The 20215-nt window shown below is 44.4% G+C and overlaps 2 protein-coding genes across 5 annotated transcripts in view; both read left to right on the top strand.

Moving 5' to 3' along the window:
* stard15 (StAR-related lipid transfer (START) domain containing 15) overlaps window positions 1-8381 on the top strand; it is a 39703-nt gene extending 31322 nt beyond the window's left edge. For all 3 annotated transcript variants that reach the window (XM_041989595.1, XM_041989594.1, XM_041989596.1), the window contains 4 exons: window positions 4700-4803; window positions 5029-5146; window positions 7549-7601; window positions 7676-8381. In XM_041989595.1, the coding sequence (XP_041845529.1) occupies window positions 4700-4803; window positions 5029-5146; window positions 7549-7601; window positions 7676-7891 (491 nt within the window). In that variant the 3' untranslated portion in view covers window positions 7892-8381. The remainder of the gene's footprint in view (window positions 1-4699; window positions 4804-5028; window positions 5147-7548; window positions 7602-7675) is intronic.
* Window positions 8382-13964: 5583 nt separating this feature from the next.
* Window positions 13965-20215, top strand: part of arap3 (ArfGAP with RhoGAP domain, ankyrin repeat and PH domain 3) — a 54854-nt gene continuing 48603 nt past the window's right edge. For both annotated transcript variants that reach the window (XM_041989586.1, XM_041989584.1), the window contains exon 1: window positions 13965-14114. The gene's annotated coding sequence lies outside the window, so the exon portion shown is untranslated. The remainder of the gene's footprint in view (window positions 14115-20215) is intronic.

Below are 20215 nucleotides of genomic sequence, written 5' to 3'. Positions count from 1 at the left end.
AACATTTGTTTGATAGAATATCGGAAAGATAATATGAAAAGGTATTCAAGTACATCAAATATCTTGGTTTTGTTTGGAACTTTTATATTTTCAAAGTCACAGTTTCCAACCAGTGGACGTGGAAAACTGAAAGTGATGTGAGTCGAATTTGAGACGATCCCTTTTATCAGGGATAAGGTAGGAGTAGGGATGGCTTTTATTATGGATAGAAAGGAATTTCTATTGACATTTAGATCATATTTAAGGCTAAAGTCATTGTAGGCCCCTCATCATCCACCAAGTGAATTATCAACCAGATTCCTTTATCCCTCCAGTCCTTGTTTTACGACTTCTTTTTAACTTTTTAACAAATCGGCGTGTTGTGCCGAGTGAAATTATGACTGAACAAAAGTTTCCAATGTAAAACAACTTGCTGGTGAAACCGAGATAATTTTACAGGACGTTTCTGAATATAGAAATCACATCTTAATTAAAGCACAATACCTCCCAATTTATAAAAGATTTCTCTGGGATATGATACCAGAAGTTGTTGTTAAGAAAGGATTTTAACCATTTAATCTTCAGTTTTCTATTGATAGAACCAAAACACTAGCCTGTAGACCGCCATCTTTGTATTCCTTGGTCATCTCTCTTCTTTTAATATAGTGTATCTTTTTTCCAGATAAAATCTAAATTTATTTGGTTTACCTTGTTAATGGCTCTGTTAGGGATGGCCAGAGAAGACGCTGGATGGAAAGACATCTTGGTAAGAAAGACTCGACCCAGTAAGCTAACGTCTCAATAACCAAGAGTTAAGTTTAGATGGACATTTAGTTATCACCCTCCCTATAGTCATATTTTCTGTTAGGTTTTTAGTTGTTTGTATTTCTAAGTATTTGGCAACTGATTTTACAGGAATGTTGTCTGCTTCTGTTAAATCACTATGATGAGCTGGCATTAACCCACGTTTGTTTAAATGGAGTTTAAGTCCGGAGGCATTGGAAAATGTGTAAATTGCTTGTATTATCTTGGGAACCTCGGTTAGATGTTTCATTAAAAGGGTTGTCGTCAGCCAGCTGAGTGATGACAATTGGTATTCCAAAAACATTTAAAGGAGCAATATCTGAATTTTTTATGTAAATAAAAAGCATTTCTGTGGCAATTCTAAAGAGAAATGCAGAAACAGGGCAGCCTTGTTTACCACCCGGTAATGAGATCGAGCTATTAGCATCATCGTAAAGAGATTCTACAATGTCGCTTCTTTTAACGTGAGAGCAAAGGGGTTTTTAGTTGATTCAAAAAGTGTCGGTAGAAGTTAGATGTGAGGCCGTCGCAGCCAGGAGATTTATTTAAGGACAATCTGTCTGCTGCATTGTCCAGCTCAGAAATAGAAATATCCAGATTACATAAGTTCACAAACTCCCCGTCTATACAGGGGATAAAAATCTGAATAGAGAAGGCAGGTGCATATAAGTTGCTGTAAAAGGAAGAGATTTCTTTAGCAATCATGGCTGGGTCTGTACGTAACTGGTTTTGGATTAATAAGGTTTTGATTGACTTTTTTCTTGCCTTCTTTTTTCTAATCGATCAAAAATAAGCAGGTCTCCGTTCGCCCTCCTCTATCCATTTAGCTCTTATATAGGCTCCCTCTGCTTGTTTAATTTAAATTTTATCAAGCTTTGTTTGCAAAGTTGACATTTTCTGTCACTGTCAGCTATTTTATTACAATAAGTGTTCATTTCTTTAATTAAATTAAGTTCAGTTGGTTTGTTACTTCTGTTAAATGACTTCCCAAACTGAATGCAGAATTCTTGAATTTTAAGAATTCCCACTGTGACACATATGATGTGACAGAGTCCTCAGCCATTACTTTAGCAATTAAAGAATGTATAGCATCGCAATATTTTTGACAATTTAACAAGGTGGAGTTAAATTTCCAGTAGCCCTTGTTCCTGCAGCTGCCACCCGGTGGCTTTATAGCTCAGCTTGATCTGACAGAGGAGCTGCTGACATGCAGCAGTCTGAAACAGACTGAAGCAGAAATCAACCAGAAGTCGATTCTGGATTTCAGTTTTAACAAGCAGGTTAGCTACCACCTCTCATGTATTTTCTCCTTCTTTCTCCTTCATCCCCGGATTCTGAGGTTCCATCGACGCTTATACGTTCAATCTCCAGGACTCTTTCCAACAACTCAGCATCGTTTTTTTTTAATCACTAATACTTCCTGCTCTGTGGTTTGTAGCCAAGTTTAAACTTTGATCTCCGCCGCATTAAACTCAGCCACTTTAGCCATGCTAGCTATCATGACCAAGTTTTGTTGTTGCTGGGCTCTGAGACCATCTACTTTATCGGTGAGCTGTTTTATTACCTCTAGGATAACTCTCGTACCTTCATCAGTAGTCAGGTCGCTCATTTTTGCAGTCGGTTGGTTTTTAACTGGAGAAAACGGGTCTTTTTCTTTGAGGCCTTCAGTTGAAGTTTCCATTTTAGCCGAGTAGTTGTGGTGAGTGGTAGCTGAGTTCCCATGAGCAGGAGTATTTGGCTTCATGGCACATTATATTCCAAGATTAAACGCTGGGGCTTGTAGGGTCAGAGAAAGATGGTTGGGAAAGTTTCCAAAAAGTTAGGACAAGTAGACAGACTCAGCAGTTATGATGCACCTGATCCGCCATCTTGCCCGGAAAAAAAAACCACAATCACACATCATCATGACAGATGTTCACCGGATCCATAACTGATCCAGATCTTCCATTTGAATCACTGAATTGATCCAAAGTGATGGTACATCCTGTAAATGATCCGGCCGTTGCTGCCATGTTCTTCCACACATACAGATGTTTTCATCTGTGAGTGGATCCAGTGGCCTCAGGTTTTGATGCCTCCCAAATGGAGCTCTAGCTCCTATCAAACAAGGCCAGTACAGCAGTAGATTCTAAAAGAATAACATGACAGTTATTTATCTGGTCACATGATCACACGGCAGCTGTAGTCATGTGACCTCTTCAGGTGGACGTTACACTGAGACATCTCCATAGTGATGTGCAGGTGAAGCACTGAAGCTTCTCATCAGATCAGTTGACCCCAGGACAAAGCTTCCTGAGGCTTCATTTGCGCTACAGAGCCATCTGCTGGACAGAAGAAGTAAACATATCAAGCCATGAGGAAGCCATCGGGGTATGCGTTAAACCAGGGATCTCCAACTCCGATCCTCCTGAGCTACTGTCCTGTGCTGTGTGTAGGCGGTGTTTATATTTTGTTTTCCATGTGTCCAGTAGGCTTTAAGCTTATTAAAATATTTATTTATTTGTGTGTGTGTGCTATATTAGGCACATAGTTTAATCTTCTGTGTTAGAACCATGGTAAATCATTTTGCTCTTGTTAGATTTAATTAAAATAGTAATAATGACGTAGAACTAAGTGACAGCTATGACAAAGAACATCCGAAAGTTGTATTTGAACAATTTATTGCTATAACAACAAAGCCTTTAAAGATTATATTAACATTTGTTGTTATAGTATAGAATAATATAATAAAAGTGTATTAAATGCTAGTTGGAGGAGCCCCCTGGAAGAGCCTGAGGGACCCTAGAATCGCCTCCAGCCTTTGAAAATACCCTTCAGTATGGTACAGATGAGGAATGCAGCAAGATCTGAACGAATTTTCAAACTCGTCACGTGGTACGGTCAGTCAGCGAAGCTACCGACGTAAACGGTAATGTCACTGCTGATGATATGCACATCATGGAAATACTTTCTGGATTTCTCGAGCCATGCTCTGAAGCCTCAGCACGGTACGTCCCATCATTACATCTCCATCTCATCATCTCAACATGGAGAACATCTTTAGAACATCAATCAGAAATCAGATGTTTTATTTAGCACTTTTCATACATAAGAGCAGCACAAAGGGCTTTACACAGCAAAAACAACTAAATAACAACAAAACAGAATTAAAAATAAGCCTTCCCACACCCAAGTATATAACTCCAAATTAAAAACAAAAACACACATCAATCATTCTCTCTCGCACACTCACACAGGTAAAGCACCCCCACCTACCTACCCACCACCAATCCCATACCCCACAGACAAACCCCAATCCCCAATCTCAGGCTTAATGCTGCTGTGAGGAAGCGATGGGATCTGTCTGCACCGGGGCCAGGATGGCACCACCCCCCCAGAGAAGGGTGATTCACGCACCAGCGAGCCTGCAGATGGAGCAGGCGTAGAACCCGGCATGGAGGATCCCGGCAATTAAAGAAAATGAAAAGAAAAACACTGGGAAGGCAAAACAATGTATTGGATTTAAAAATTCCCTCACGGTGGACTCAGACTGGTTTTCTGCATTAGATGAGAATTCTTGAATAGTTGGAATACACCAGCAGTAAAAGCTCAGAGAACACTGTTATGAACGGGTTTTGGTGGTCTTTATAAAATTATGCATTAAAGAATAAAACTCAGAAGACTGAAAGTCACCAAATGTCATGTTTTTAAAAGCAAGTGACTTTAAAACAATTACACCACTTCCTCCTCCTCTTCTGCCCAGATTCATTTCTTCAGTTTCAGAAACGGAACCAACACATCTGTTCAGACATAGAACAGAACCCCAGGTACACAAATCTGGCTGCACTGGTTTAAATCTATGAGTGGCTCAGGAAATTATTCTGATCCAGGTCATGGTTTGACATAAAACCTGGTGTGTGTGTGTGTGTGTGTGCAGGGAAATGTCCTGCACCTCTGAAGAACAGGGACTTTGTGACAATGAGATCTTGGCTCCCGCTTGGAAACGACTTCTTGATCATCAACTACTCCGTCAAACACCCGGTCAGTATTCACAGAAACCGGTTCACACCTGTCGAACCTCACGGGTCAGAACTGGAACATCCTCGTATTTAAACACAGTGAAGGTGAACTGATCCGGTTCAGTAAAAACTTCTCTGGATGGTTTTATTCATCGGTTTCTGATCGATAATTAAAACTTTTGGATTGTCAATAAATAACCAGTGACATAATTCTTTTAGAGGTAACATTTCCTGTTTGTCTCCATAGCAACATCCTCCCAAGAAGGACTATGTCCGAGCTGTTTCACTGCTGACAGGATACCTGATCCAGTCCAACGGAACCACTGGCTCCACCCTCTACTACCTGACCCAGGTGGACCCCAGAGGTGAGACACATGCAGGAAACATCAGAGGGTTTTCCACCAACATTTCCAAGAATTTTATTATTCAGAATTTATTTACTGGGGTAAAAGAATTCCTAGTCATCTGTATGTTTGTTTTTCCACTAAACTCCTTTTTCCACCACTTATCTGGGGCCGGGTTGTAGCCTAAGCAGAAGGGGAATCCTGAGATGTTTCTATGCCAGCTGAGAGACATAGTCCCTCTAGTGTGTCCTGGGCCTCCTATTGATGGGACATACCTGGAAAACCACCCCAGAGAGGCGTCCAGGAGGCATTCTAACCAGCTCCACTTGGTGCAGGACCTCATTCCCAACGCTGAGAGGACACTCCACCCTTGAAGATCACGGCCTGATGAAGCCAAAATACTCTGCAAAAAGCAGAGACCTAATCCCGAGGCCACTGAATCGGATCCCCTCAACGCCTCGACTGCACCTGGAAATTCTGTCCATAAAAGTAATGAACAGAATCAGTGGCAAAGGGCAGCTGAGGCAGAGTCCAACCTGCAGTCCAGGTTTATCCAAATAACTTATCCAATTAACTGCCGGCAATTCAGACCAAGCTCTGGCACCAGTCGTATAGGGACCAGTTCAAAGGGGTCCGGTACTCCAGACTCCTGGATCACTCACCACAGAGTACCCCAGTAGTTGAACGCCTTCTTCAAATCCACAAAACACGTGGGCTGGTTTTGCGAACTGTGCTGGTCCACTGGTCCACTTTTCCACGGTCGGCAAAAACCACATGGCGGCTCCTCAATCCAAGGTTTGACTATCTGGACCCTCCTTTCCAGGGCTCCTGAATAGACTTTACCAGGGAGGCTGTGGAGTATGATCCCCCTGTAATTGGATAACATAATCCGGACCTTCCTCTGGAAGTGGGATACCAACACCACAGTCTGCCAGACCAGGAGAACTGTCCCTGAGGTTCATGGAAAGTTTCAGATCATTTTTGCTAATCAGGCTAATGGCATTTGTTGGTATGGTGGTCCGACCCACTGCTGATGTTATGGTCCTTCAGCTTCTATCATCAGGCTTCATTTTCTTGTGTGTCCTACATTCAGGTGTGCCAGCTTGTTGTCTGTTTATACACTCAGTCATTTCCAGTTGCCGACCCAGAGTTGCACTGAATGTTGGGACCTTGTCATCCATTCACTTATCTTAGATCAAATTTTCAAACAATCAAAGCATGGATTTAAGTTAGAAGTAAAAAAACATCTCATTCCCCCCTAGGCCTGTGGGGGGTGGGCCTTCTGGGGTTAGTAGCAGCTCATTGGCTGCAGTCGCTGCATGACCCGGTTGTGGGGGATGACCTCTCCTGGCCTGTCTCTCCCTGGGGGACCTCCCGGGGAACGGGGGTGCCTAATACCTCCAGAGGCTCACCATCCAGAGGGAAGTTTGCTTCCATGAGAGCGGGTGGGGCTGGAGTCGTCTTCGTGGTGGGGTGGCTTGGGTTGGTGCTCCGGGGCTGCTGCTGAGGGCCCGGGCCTCTGGCCCTGGTCTGCCTCTGGCCTCCGTGGAGGCGTGGTCGAATTTGCTCGATCTCACTCACCACTCTTCATCACTGATCCCTCCTCTTCCTCATCCTCTGCATGCTGACACAGTCACTGAGTTGTCCAGTGGGTTTTTATACTAAGAGATAATTATTATTTTTTTCCTGAGTTTATATCTGGTTGGTGTTGTGATACGTTTGTGATATGTCTTTTTGATTTTTTTTTTTTTTTTAAAACTCTTCATGACTAGCAGCTGTGTTTTTTTTCATTTTGTTTCTGTTTTTGTAAAAGTTGTAGGAAATGTTCTGGTGTGTTCATGTACAGGTGTAACAGTTTGTTGTCTGGTGATGGTGTGGATTGAAGGGTCGTTTCCTTCTGTCTGTGATCTTTTTGTCTCCTTTCTTCTTTCCCTTTTGCTCTTTTTGCTATTTTCCATCTTTTTCTGTCCCCTCCGGTCAGGTCCAGCAAGATTACATAGATTCCATGATTAAAGGTAAATAAATAAATAAATGAATCACATTATCAAGAGGAGCCTTACCCATAGGCCTCCCCTTGGCAGAGCAAATTTGTTCAGCACGATACAGCAACCAGATTATCATTCAGCTCCACACCGGCTTAAACATAGACTGAACAGATGTGCAGAATGCTGCATGTATGCTCCACCAACTGGATTTCTTCAGGCTCTTAATAATTCCCATGAATCTGAAAAGGCCTACGCTGCTGTCAGGTGCCTTTTTAGGGACAGTTTTTTTGTTCAGGAAATGTTGGTGGAAATATTTTTCTTAAAATCCAGTGTAAAAAAGTAACAGGAGACATTTCTGACAAGATTTTTAAGTTAAGATTAAATATGTCCTCACTGAGAAAATAAAGACCCTGTCCCTGCTGTCCTCTGTCTCTCCAGGATCTTTACCAAAGTGGGTGGTGAACCGAGTGTCTCAGTTTGTGGGTCCGAAGGTAAGTTTGTCCTCTCAGCTGTTCAGTCTGATTCTGTGTCTGTGTCTTGTTAAATATCATCCACGTCCTCTCAGGCTATGAGGAAGATCTACAAGGCGTCCCTGAAGTACCCGGAGTGGAAGCGGAAACACAATCCGACCCTGAAGCCGTGGATGTTTCCGGAGCAGAACACACTGCCATCCATCAGCGTCTCGGAGCTGACGCTGCAGCGCGCCGACTCTCTGGAGAACATCGACGAGAGCAGCATTAGCCAGGAGAAGACGCCGCTCAGCGACGACGAGGAGACTTAGACGTCCACAGACTCTCAGCAGGACCGTCCATCTCTCATTTCCTGTTTGTTTGTTTGTTTGAGATAAACCGAAGTTAGAGACGTGTCTGACTGGCAGTGAACGCCTCACGCTGCTTCACTTCTTGTCACTCTGATGTTCTGGACTTCAGTTGCTATCCACACCGTCTCTTCTGTCCAGTTTGAGGGTCTGACAGGGTCTGGATCACAAGGTGTAAATAGACTGTCGTTCCAGGTGTTTTGACGATGATTCAGTGAGGGGTTTTTCTCTTGTTCTCTCCTTTTGTTTTGAGCTGATTGTTTCCTTCATGAACGTTAGTGATGAAACAAAGTTGATTCAGTTCAGAAATGATTGATTTGTTACAGAAACCTGAAACCAATAGATTTCCCAGGTGAGAACGTGAAGAAAAACCCGGACAACCTTTGTAGAAGCTGTTTTTACAGTTATTGTTAAATTGGATGTTGAAGCTCAATAAAGGTTCCACTGATTCTGATCAAGTTTTTCACTTTGTCATCAGTAACTCTGAATTCACCTTTACACAGTGTTCTTAGTGTGTTTGAGGAAAATCAGAAGTATGTGATGTATCTGGATTATGAACTCTGGGGTCTCAGGGAACACTGACTCACCTGAGGAGGAGAATTGACCAGGTAACACTGGGTCCGCTCCATTTACCACCTGGGCGACAAAGCCACAAGGTGGGTGGGCAGAGTTTTCTTTCCGTTCAGCCGGTCATGAGCCGGTTGACCCACTCAGATCTGACGGCTTGTTCGGTGAGAACGCCCCTTTAAACACACGAGGGGAACAAACCAGTCAGAGTGATGAATAATGTTGATGTGTGGCCTTTATTTAACTTCACAGTGCACATTAAAATGATTCCTCAGCAGCTATGGCCTCTGTGATGGTTCTGTTCAGCTGCTCTAAGCAGCAACGTTACGTCCCACTCCAGCTCCTTCATACTCCATTTGCATTCTGCATCCTTATTTGTTATAAGACCTTCAATGGACTTTGCAGACTACAGCCTGAAACTAATGCGTACACAATTATCACTCCATTACTTTTTATTGTCAACTTCACTCTAAAAGATCCATGCTTCGCTTTTTTTAGCAAAGCCTCTTTCCACCAGCAAACGCTTTCCCCTCAGTTTAAGCAGGAAACCTTACGCTGCTCGTCATCCCTTCTCCCCGGGTCGTCACACGCCTGACTGAAAAGAAGTGGACACACTGAGACACCTGAGGGGGAGGAGCTATGAGCAGGTAACACTGACACACCTGAGGGAAGCTCGGCAGAGAAAAAGAGGGAAAAAATAGAATTTTTTGGGTTGTGAGACAGATCCTGATGGACCACATTGAGAAATGTAAAAATGTTTAACTGGTGGGCACGGCGTGGACGTTACTGGTGTCAGAAAGGAGTTGTAGGAAATAAAGACCGTGTGGACAGAAATGAGGACAATAATAAAAACATTGTGTCAGAATAAATAAAGGAAATCCTCCTCTTGTGTGTTTCGTTAGCGTAGCATCACTTCTAGACCTCCAGCCTCCAGTCTGGTCCCGCTCTGCTAGAATGAAGGACCAAAGCTACTTTCCACACTGATGCTACATGCTGGCAGCAGACTGGCTCCTTATTTATCTGGATGAAGTTTTGTTTCACAATGACAGAACATGTTTTAGTGGTTGAGCTTCTTATTAATATCATCTCCCTTTTTCCTGGAAATCCTGGTTCCCCCCGAGTGTGGAGAATTAATATGTAATGTGTGTCTTTATTCATGTCTGCAAACAGCTTTAATATCTAACGTGGTGTGGAAGGTAATAGTGGATTGTACACAAACTTCACATTTCACATCATTTCCTTGATTTTATTATAGACCGTTGGTGTCACAGTTTCCCGTTTTTCTAGATTTTGTGCGTACGCCTGGGTCAGAGTTTGGGTGGAGGTCGGAACTAATTCTCGCCAAGTTTGGTTTTCATAAATCATAAAGTTGACTATATTTGGTGTACGCTGGTTTTTGTTCCTACGCCAGCTTGATCAACGAGGCCCCTGATATGTGATCCAGACTGAGCAACTCCTTCTGAAGCCACATGGTGCCGTTGTCTCTAACCTGCAGGATGAACCACATGTCTGTGGGTGTGCTGGTGTTCAGTCTGAGTGATGAAGGCTCTTCCTGCGCTGATGAGGAGAACTTTCTGCATCCTCCGTCAGCTGCTGAAGAATGCTGCAGACCTCCGGATCCTCTCCGGTTCTATTGTCTCAGGCACTTCCTGTTTCCTGTCCGCTCAGCTCTGATTGTTGTTTGGGCAGCGAGGAGGAAACTCCACCACCATCCAGCTTCTGACTGCTGAGAGGAAAGGACGCAATGTCCACCAGGACTTCCTCCATCCGGTTCTGAAGGACTCACTATGTATGAGCTCAAGATGTGGAAGAGACCCTTATCTGGGGCGGTTTGAAGTTTAAGTCTGTTAACAGAAAATATCTTCAACATACTCATCATCAGTGGTGTAATCCTGTAGCATTTCAACTATTAACAACCTTGTGTTCCTGTCAGCTGGGTAATGTGACCTGGTACCAAATGTGGTTTCCTGTGCAGGGACAAGAACCTCAGAGATGTCAAGATGTCATGAATACAACTCCAAAAAAGTTGAGACTCTGTATGAAATGTGAATTAAAACAAAATAGAATGAATTCTAAATCTGTTCAACTCATTTTTTATTCGCTGTAGAAGAGAAACAACATATCAGATGAAGCTAAAACATTTTATCAATTCATGGAAAATATGAGCTAATAGAGAATCTGATGCAGCAACATATCAATAAAAAGTAGTTCCAGGGTGATGTTCAGCATGGTGTAAAAAGTTGTTCCAGGGTGATGTTCAGCACGGTGTAAAAAGTAGTTCCAGGGTGGTGTTCAGCATGGTGTAAAAAAGTAGTTCCAGGGTGATGTTCGGCACGGTGTAAAAAGTAGTTCCAGGGTGGTGTTCAGCATGGTGTAAAAAAGTAGTTCCAGGGTGATGTTCAGCACGGTGTAAAAAGTAGTTCCAGGGTGATGTTCGGCATGGTGTAAAAAGTAGTTCCAGGGTGGTGTTCAGCACGGTGTAAAAAGTAGTTCCAGGGTGATGTTCGGCATGGTGTAAAAAGTAGTTCCAGGGAGTTGTTCGGCATGGTGTAAAAAGTTGTTCCAGGGTGATGTTCGGCATGGTGTAAAAAGTAGTTCCAGGGTGATGTTCGGCATGGTGTAAAAAGTTGTTCCAGGGTGATGTTCTGCATGGTGTAAAAAGTAGTTCCAGGGTGATGTTCGGCATGGTGTAAAAAGTAGTTCCAGGGTGATGTTCAGCATGGTGTAAAAAGTAGTTCCAGGGTGATGTTCGGCATGGTGTAAAAAGTAGTTCCAGGGTAATGTTCGGCATGGTGTAAAAAGTAGTTCCAGGGTGATGTTCGGCACGGTGTAAAAAGTAGTTCCAGGGTGATGTTCGGCACGGTGTAAAAAGTAGTTCCAGGGTGATGTTCGGCATGGTGTAAAAAGTAGTTCCAGGGTGGTGTTCGGCATGGTGTAAAAAGTAGTTCCAGGGTGGTGTTCGGCATGGTGTAAAAAGTAGTTCCAGGGTGGTGTTCGGCATGGTGTAAAAAGTAGTTCCAGGGTGATGTTCGGCATGGTGTAAAAAGTGGTTCCAGGGTGGTGTTCGGCATGGTGTAAAATGTAGTTCCAGGGTGATGTTCGGCATGGTGTAAAAAGTAGTTCCAGGGTGGTGTTCGGCATGGTGTAAAAAGTAGTTCCAGGGTGGTGTTCGGCATGGTGTAAAATGTAGTTCCAGGGTGATGTTCGGCATGGTGTAAAAAGTAGTTCCAGGGTGGTGTTCGGCATGGCGTAAAATGTAGTTCCAGGGTGATGTTCGGCATGGTGTAAAATGTAGTTCCAGGGTGATGTTCGGCACGGTGTAAAAAGTGGTTCCAGGGTGGTGTTCAGCATGGTGTAAAAAAGTAGTTCCAGGGTGGTGTTCAGCATGGTGTAAAAAAGTAGTTCCAGGGTGATGTTCGGCATGGTGTAAAAAAGTAGTTCCAGGGTGATGTTCGGCACGGTGTAAAAAGTGGTTCCAGGGTGGTGTTCAGCATGGTGTAAAAAAGTAGTTCCAGGGTGATGTTCGGCATGGTGTAAAAAAGTAGTTCCAGGGTGGTGTTCAGCAGGGTGTAGCATCTCTTTTTCTAACATGCCTGGAAACATCTGGGAAGTGAGGAGACCAGGAGTTTTAGGAGAGGAATGTTGTCCCGTTCTGGTCTGATGCAGGATTCTAGCGTCTCTACAGTCATGGACCTTGGTTGCTGGATTTCTGCTTCCATGAAGCTCCAGATGTTGTGTACTGGTGAAAGGTCTGGACTGCAGGCAGGCCAGTTCAGCAGCCGGACTCTTCTCCTGTGAAGCCATGCTGCTGTGATGGATGCAGGATGTGGTTCAGCATCGTCTTGCTGAAATCTGCAAGGTCTTCCCTGAAAGAGACGTTGTCTGGATGGAGCAGATGTTGCTCTGAAACCTCCATGTACTTTTCAGCATTGATGGAGCTTCACAGATGTGGAAGCTACCCACGCCATAGGCACTAATGCAGCCCCATCCCATCAGAGATGCAGCTTTTGAAAACAGTTTACACTTTGTGTCAGACCATTTTAATTGAGCTTTGGTCCAGAGAAGACGGCTGTGTTTCTGGATGATAGCATGGCAACAACAGTGGCATACTTCTCTCAGCTGGAGCAGGAAATCCTTCTAGAAGGCCACAAGTAGTCTTCTAGCCTTCAAGCACCTCACAAATAAAAAGGGAAACACAGTTACAAAACAGAGAGAGAGAGTGTGTAGCAAAGTATTTCAGATCACCTGAATGCATAAGTAGTAAATATACACTCACTACTACACTCACACTACTCTGTTGAAACCATCACAACTACAATTTTCATAGTCAGTTAACCCCTCCGAAGACGCCGTGTTGGAGATGTCGACTCCAGGATGTTAAAGAGGATTTTATAGGACTGCAGGTCAGAACAAGTGTTAACAGTCATAGTAGAAAACTCACTGCTCTGTGTTACAGGTTTCTACTGTCTTTGGCGCACTGCATCCACATTGTATTTAACCTTTATTTTACCAGGCAAAGCATTATTAACAAATTCTCTTTTTACAATGTTGGCCTGGCAAGTGCCAGAAAGCACTTGTAGGACAGAAAAAATAAATAAAACAAACAGTAATGTACATAAATATAAATAAATTACATTAAAGTCTCACCCGCTGCACCAGACTGTGGGGGGGCTGAGCAGCTCCTTCAGCAGCAGACTGAGACACCCTTAGTGTAGGAAGAGCTACCGCAGGTACTTCATTCCCACTGCTGTCAGACTGTACAACTTATCTGTATAGTCATAATACTGTGAAATATTTATTTATATTTTACTGTGCAATACCCCCCATTATCAATATCATCATATTCTTCATATCCCAGCATCACCATGTAAATATGTATATAGTCTGTGAGGTTGTTTTCTTGCACTGTCAATTATATATATATGTATATGTTATACATATATATATACATACATACATACATACATACATACATACATATATATATATATATATATATATATATATATAATGCTACATATTTTTTGTTTTTCTTAGACTTCTTTTCTTGTAAATAATTTATATTGCACCTTCTTGTTGTGATGCATGTTCACCTTATTCTGTCTGCTTTCTGCACTTTATTCTGTAATAAGAGCCGCTGTAATGAGTGAATTTCTCACTGTGAGATTAATAAAGTCCAATCTAATCTAATCAATGTAATCTAAAATGTCCCTCTGGTGCCCATTAGGGAGATTTTGTGAACAGGAAATCATTTCACAGCATGACTTTTTAACATTGTCCATTAATGAAGACTGTACATTGCTTGTGATGTGCATTTATTCGTTTCATTCATCTTATTATTTAGTCTGCAAAGCTGACTGGCAAATCATCAACGTTGTGGTCTGGTTTGGAACCGGAAGTAGTGCGTTCTCCCTCCATGTGACTTTAACTGTGAAAGGCACCGGAAGTAGCAGCAGCAGTTGTTCTCGGTAACTGTTTACTCCAGAGCGGAGTTTCTCCTCCCAGAGCTCCCAGTCTGAACGCGACTTGCTGCGGACTTTAGCGGTTGGTTTACTCGTACCAAGAGCTGGAAAGAGATCAGAAACCGGACCGAACCGGATCAGAGCAGACTGGAACAGAGGTGAGTCGCTTTGGGTCTTTTTTTCCCACTGGGAACTGGGAAGATCTCGAACCTGCACGAGGCTGACACTGGTCCCCGGGGTTCTGTTCCAGTCTCTGGCTCCGTGCCCGGGGCCCGTCTGTCTGACCACTGAGACCAGGTTTCTTAGAGGATTTGGCCCAAACAGAAGCGGAGACGCAGTCAGGTTTTAGTCATTCTGAGAGAGGACAGAAAAGGAGGACAGAGAGGGACGGGAGGGCTCAGACTGCGTCCTTGTTCTGGTATAGGTCCTGGTCTGGGTCTGCTCTCTGGGCTTCAGTCTGGTGTATCTGCATCTGAAGGTTGTTGGTTTAAATCCCGAGTTGCCGCAGAACCGCTGAGCACACCGGAGAACAGGTCAGGTCAGGTGTCCTTCAGGTCAGGTGTTCTTCAGGTCAGGTGTCATTCAGGTCAGGTGTTCTTCAGGTCAGGTGTCCTTCAGGTCAGATGTTCCTCAGGTCAGGTGTTCTCAGGTCAGGTGTTCTCAGGTCAAGTCTTCTTCAGGTCAGATGTTCTTCAGGTCAGGTGTCCTTCAGGTCAGGTGTTCTCAGGTCAAGTCTTCTTCAGGTCAGATGTTCCTCAGGTCAGGTGTTCTTCAGGTCAGGTGTTCTCAGGTCAGGTGTCATTCAGGTCAGGTGTTCTTCATGTCAAGTCTTCTTCAGGTCAGATGTTCCTCAGGTCAGGTGTTCTTCAGGTCAGGTGTTCTCAGGTCAAGTCTTCTTCAGGTCAGATGTTCCTCAGGTCAGGTGTTCTTCAGGTCAGGTGTTCTTCAGGTCAGGTGTCCTTCAGGTCAGGTGTTCTCAGGTCAAGTCTTCTTCAGGTCAGATGTTCCTCAGGTCAGGTGTTCTTCATGTCAAGTGTCCTTCAGGTCAGGTGTTCTTCAGGTCAGGTGTTCTCAGGTCAAGTCTTATTCAAGTCAGATGTTCCTCAGGTCAGGTGTTCTTCAGGTCAGGTGTTCTTCAGGTCAGGTGTTCTCAGGTCAAGTCTTCTTCAGGTCAGATGTTCCTCAGGTCAGGTGTTCTTCAGGTCAGGTGTTCTCAGGTCAGGTGTTCTCAGGTCAAGTCTTCTTCAGGTCAGATGTTCCTCAGGTCAGGTGTCCTTCAGGTCAGGTGTTCTCAGGTCAGGTGTTCTCAGGTCAGGTCTTCTTCAGGTCAGGTGTTCTTCAGGTCAGGTGTTCTCAGGTCAGGTCTTCTTCAGGTCAGGTGTTCTTCAGGTCAGGTGTTCTTCAGGTCAGGTGTTCTTCAGGTCAGGTGTCCTTCTGGTCAGGTGTTCTTCAGGTCAGGTGTCATTCAGGTCAGGTGTTCTTCATGTCAAGTGTTCCACAGGTCAGGTGTTCCTCAGGTCAGGTGTCATTCAGTTCAGGTGTTCTTCAGGTCAGGTGTTCCTCAGGTCAGGTGTTCTTCAGGTCAGGTGTTCCTCAGGTCAGGTGTTCTCAGGTCAGGTGTTCTCAGGTCAGGTGTTCCTCAGGTCAGGTGTCATTCAGGTCATGTGTTCCTCAGGTCAGGTGTTCCTCTGGTCAGGTGTTCTCAGGTCAGGTGTTCTCAGGTCAGGTGTTCCTCAGGTCAGGTGTCATTCAGGTCATGTGTTCCTCAGGTCAGGTGTTCCTCAGGTCAGGTGTTCCTCAGGTCAGGTGTCATTCAGGTCATGTGTTCCTCAGGTCAGGTGTTCCTCAGGTCAGGTGTTCCTCAGGTCAGGTGTCATTCAGGTCATGTGTTCCTCAGGTCAGGTGTTCCTCAGGTCAGGTGTTCTTCAGGTCATGTGTTCCTCAGGTCAGGTGTTCTCAGGTCAGGTGTTATCAGGTCAGGTGTTCCTCAGGTCAGGTGTCATTCAGGTCATGTGTTCCTCAGGTCAAGTGTTCTCAGGTCAGGTGTTCCTCAGGTCAGGTGTTCCTCAGGTCATGTGTTCCTCAGGTCAGGTGTTCTTCAGGTCAGGTGTTCCTCAGGTCAGGTGTCATTCAGGTCAGGTGTTCTCAGGTCAGGTGTTCCTCAGGTCAGGTGTTCTTCAGGTCATGTGTTCCTCAGGTCAGGTGTTATCAGGTCAGGTGTTCCTCAGGTCAGGTGTCATTCAGGTCATGTGTTCCTCAGGTCAAGTGTTCTCAGGTCAGGTGTTCCTCAGGTCAGGTGTTCTCAGGTCAGGTGTTCCTCAGGTCATGTGTTCCTCAGGTCAGGTGTTCCTCAGGTCATGTGTTCTTCAGGTCAGGTAGGGGTGCAGGTCTGATGCTGGCATCGGTCCACGCAGCCTCTTGAAGACGAGTGTGTTTTTGCATTTATAAACGTTTATTAGTAGAATTATATAACTGAGTGGATAGAAAATCTGAACAAGCAGAAGTTTATAATACAAAATATTCGATTCAGTGACATTAAGATCTGGTCTTTTTGCTAAAGGTCTATTTTACTTAATGGTTTCTGGGATCTTATGAACATAAAGACATCTGTCGGCATAGTTGCTTCACATCAGTATTGTCCACACCGCGGTGCGATCCACATGTAGAAACAGAACTTTAATCACACAGTATGAGAAATCCGCTGCTTATATTAAAACCTGGAAGGAAAACGTGAGAAACCGTCGTTACACAGCACATCATCATCATTACAGCTCTAATAATGTCACATGAGGCTGCTCGGTGGCGTGGTGGTTAGCGCCACAGCAAGAAGGTCGCTGGTTTGAGCCCTGGCTGGGGGGAGGTTTGAATCTGGGGGGCGTGGCCTTTCTGTGTGGAGTTTGCATGTTCTCCCCGTGTATGGTGGGTTCTCTCCGGGTTCTCCGGCTTCCTCCCACCGTTCAAACACATGATGTTAGGTTAATCAGCGACTCTAAATTGTCCCTAGGAGGGAATGTGAGTGGTAGTTTGTCCCCTATGTGTTGGCCCTGCGATGGACTGGTTACCTGTCCAGGTGTACCTGACTCTCACCTGTTAATGCTGGCATAGGCTCCAGCTTACCTGCGACCCTTAATGAACTAAGCGGTTCAGAGAATGGATGAATGAATAAAATTGATTGAAATCTTTATATGAACACTTTGACTAATTGCAACTGCGTAGAATTTGTGTTGTTAGAGGAAATGTTTATTATTTTTTCCCTAATTTTAATTACAACCCATGTTAAAATTATTATAGTTGTTTTTTTGCAGTAGTCTGTATCATAGAAAAGCACTTTTTAGTTTGTACAATATTACATGAAGGTCAGATCAACACTTCAGTTTGTGGTATTATGACTTTGATCAGTTATGTAGGTCGAGTCACATCTCTGAGAACTAAAGCTCACCTTCCTCTTCACCGTCCTCATCCTCTCCTACTCTCTCTCTGAACAGTCTGCAGCTTTGATTCTGTCATCTGATGAAATAACACACTGATCCGTGGTAAGGAAACAAGTTTCTGGCTAGTGGCTGATATTATCACCAGTATTCATGAAGCAATGGCAGATGGAAAATAATTTGTGACTTAAACTCTTAAATTAACTTTTTAAATACCTCCTGATTTCCTCGTTTCTTCGCTCCTGAAGTTCTGACTGACGGCAAACCCATTAGCACCACTGAGACTAGCGAGAAGCGCCAGCTTTTTGAACAGCGGGACAGCCAATCATGTAGCAAGAAACACAAGCACAGAGCCAATCAGAACAGTTTAAATTGTTTATAAGGCGGGACACCGCAGAAAATGGTAGGGACAACTAGAGTTTCTGGATATTGATAGGGACATGTCCCTTTTGTCCCTACCCAATTCTACACCCATGAGGTCAGGTGTTCCTCTGGTCTGGTGTTCTTCAGGTCAGGTGTTCCTCTGGTCAGGTGTTCTTCAGGTCAGGTGTTCCTCTGGTCTGGTGTTCTTCAGGTCAGGTGTTCCTCTGGTCTGGTGTTCTTCAGGTCAGGTGTTCCTCTGGTCTGGTGTTCTTCAGGTCAGGTGTTCCTCTGGTCTGGTGTTCTTCAGGTCAGGTGTTCCTCTGGTCTGGTGTTCTTCAGGTCAGGTGTTCCTCTGGTCAGTCTGATGGGCTGTGATTGGCTAGAACTTGCTGATGCCTGGCGAATGAGCCGCTCTGATGAGCCTTACTGGACCCTCTGATGGAGAACACAACTACGCTGCACGTTTAAGTCATTTTTCCAAGAAATAAGCTGCAATTTCAACAAGTTCTAGTATCTAGAGTTGTAGCCACGTTAATAAGCGAAATAAGAGTATTTGCCTTTGTGCAGATCCCTCACCTTCCCTCAGACACCACAGAGAGAGAGCAAGCCTGTGGCAAGATGGCCGCCGGTGAGGACGTTCAAAACTCCGCCATAAAGCATCTGGTCTGTATTGTAGAAATCTGTGGTTTGTTCTCTTCAACTCAGCTAATTAATTACGGTTCTAGAAAATGATCCAACCGGACGGTGACACCAGAGAGAACCTCTGGTCATCAAACAAGCAGCCTTTTCATTCACCACATGATGACTTCATAGTCAGCTGATTACAGCATCTCACACACAAACTACCCAAGTGTGTGTGTGGGTTTTCATGTGAACAGAAACAGGAAGTGGACTGGTGCATCTTCCTCCTCAGAAATTCCCAGAAACAAAAGGTTGTGATGTAACTTCCTGTGTGTTTACTGATCGAGATCAGCTCTGGTTGCACATAAAGAACCGTTCTCATGATGTTCTCAGAGCATAATTCTTCTCTGTCCTATCATTTGTGGCCTGAACAGACGTTTGGACTAATCAGTGTACTGTACCAGCCGCTATGGGCGGGGCTTAGATGTGACCATGAGAGCGAGAACTAGTCCAGTTGTAGTCTGGTTGAATTCAGTCCGGTTCATTCTGTACCGGTTTACACCCATTCATAAAAACTAGCTTTGTTAAAGGAACCAACATATCGCCTCAAATAGATTTAGTCTGTCCTGAACTGATTATTCTGTTCATTCAGTCATCTGTGAATATATTTTAAACCTCGTCTTTTCCCCCAAACCGTTTCTATGGAGACCTTCCAGGTGGATCCAAGAAACAAGCCGATTCAGTACCTGTACAGGGGTCAGCATGAGATCCTGCAGTCCAGCAGATGTTAGCAGACACCAGGAAGCAGCAATGCTAACATGTAGCTTAGCAACATGGCGGGAGAAACTGGGCTGAAAGACTCTACCAAGCGTCGGCATCCAAAACAAACACAGTTCGAACTCCAAGCAGTTCTGTGGAAATGGAAGAAAACCATGAGAGCAGCTCTGTCCACTTTAGAGCTTCTGCTAGTTCCTCCACACAAAGCAGAGTCACATGACAGCAGAGACGCTGCTGGTTCCAGAGACGTCCGTCTCATCACGGTGGGACAGAAACTCTGGAGCGAGCAGCCAGAACCAGAAACCAGGTCTTACTGCTGCTGCTGGTGGTGAAAAGTTTGATTCCAGCTCTAAACTCTGCTAACGTGTTCTCCTGTGACTCTGCCTTTGATTGACATGAACCATGAAGGTCCTGCTGGTTTCCATGGAGATGAAGGAGGTGTATAGTGAAGGATTCTCTATCTTGGGCTTCTTCTTCCTGGACCCTCATGGTGGCTCTACGGTGAATGTGGGGCTGTCCCTGGATCCTCCTGACTCTGACCATTGATAGAGGCGTCCATCATCATCATCGGCTGAGGCTTCCTGGGATTCTTACCTGCGTAACACCTCCATCAAACACCTGGAAACCTGCTCAGGTGACTTTTTAGAACATTTTCTGCTGTGTTCCAGGTGAATTTACTCTGACACAGCAACACGTGTTGGTTCTGACACGCCTGTAGTGTCTCTGTCATGTCTCAGCTTTCTTTAGAGACCAAGGTTAAACATGCAGCCCTTGTAGACGTGAAGATCAACTTATTTTGGGCTCATTTCAGACAGGAAACAGGACAACAGGCCTGGAGAAGAAGATATTTATCACAGTTTTCATCATCAGGTGAAAAGAGACCTGAACTGGTCAGAATGATGAGGATTGATCTTCAGATGATCAAATGTTCTGATTGGTTCTCAGAAAAGTGACAAAACTGTCTGAGATTAAACATGTTTTTAACTGAAAACACAAACAGCCTGTTTACACCTGAATGAAGAACACATCAGAACCTGAATGGAACCAGACCTGGACCCAGTGATTCAGAC

The sequence above is a fragment of the Melanotaenia boesemani genome, chromosome 7 (assembly GCF_017639745.1).
Source record: "Melanotaenia boesemani isolate fMelBoe1 chromosome 7, fMelBoe1.pri, whole genome shotgun sequence".
NCBI classification, from domain to species: Eukaryota; Metazoa; Chordata; class Actinopteri; order Atheriniformes; family Melanotaeniidae; genus Melanotaenia; species Melanotaenia boesemani.
This window is presented reverse-complemented; position numbering and strand designations above follow the sequence as displayed.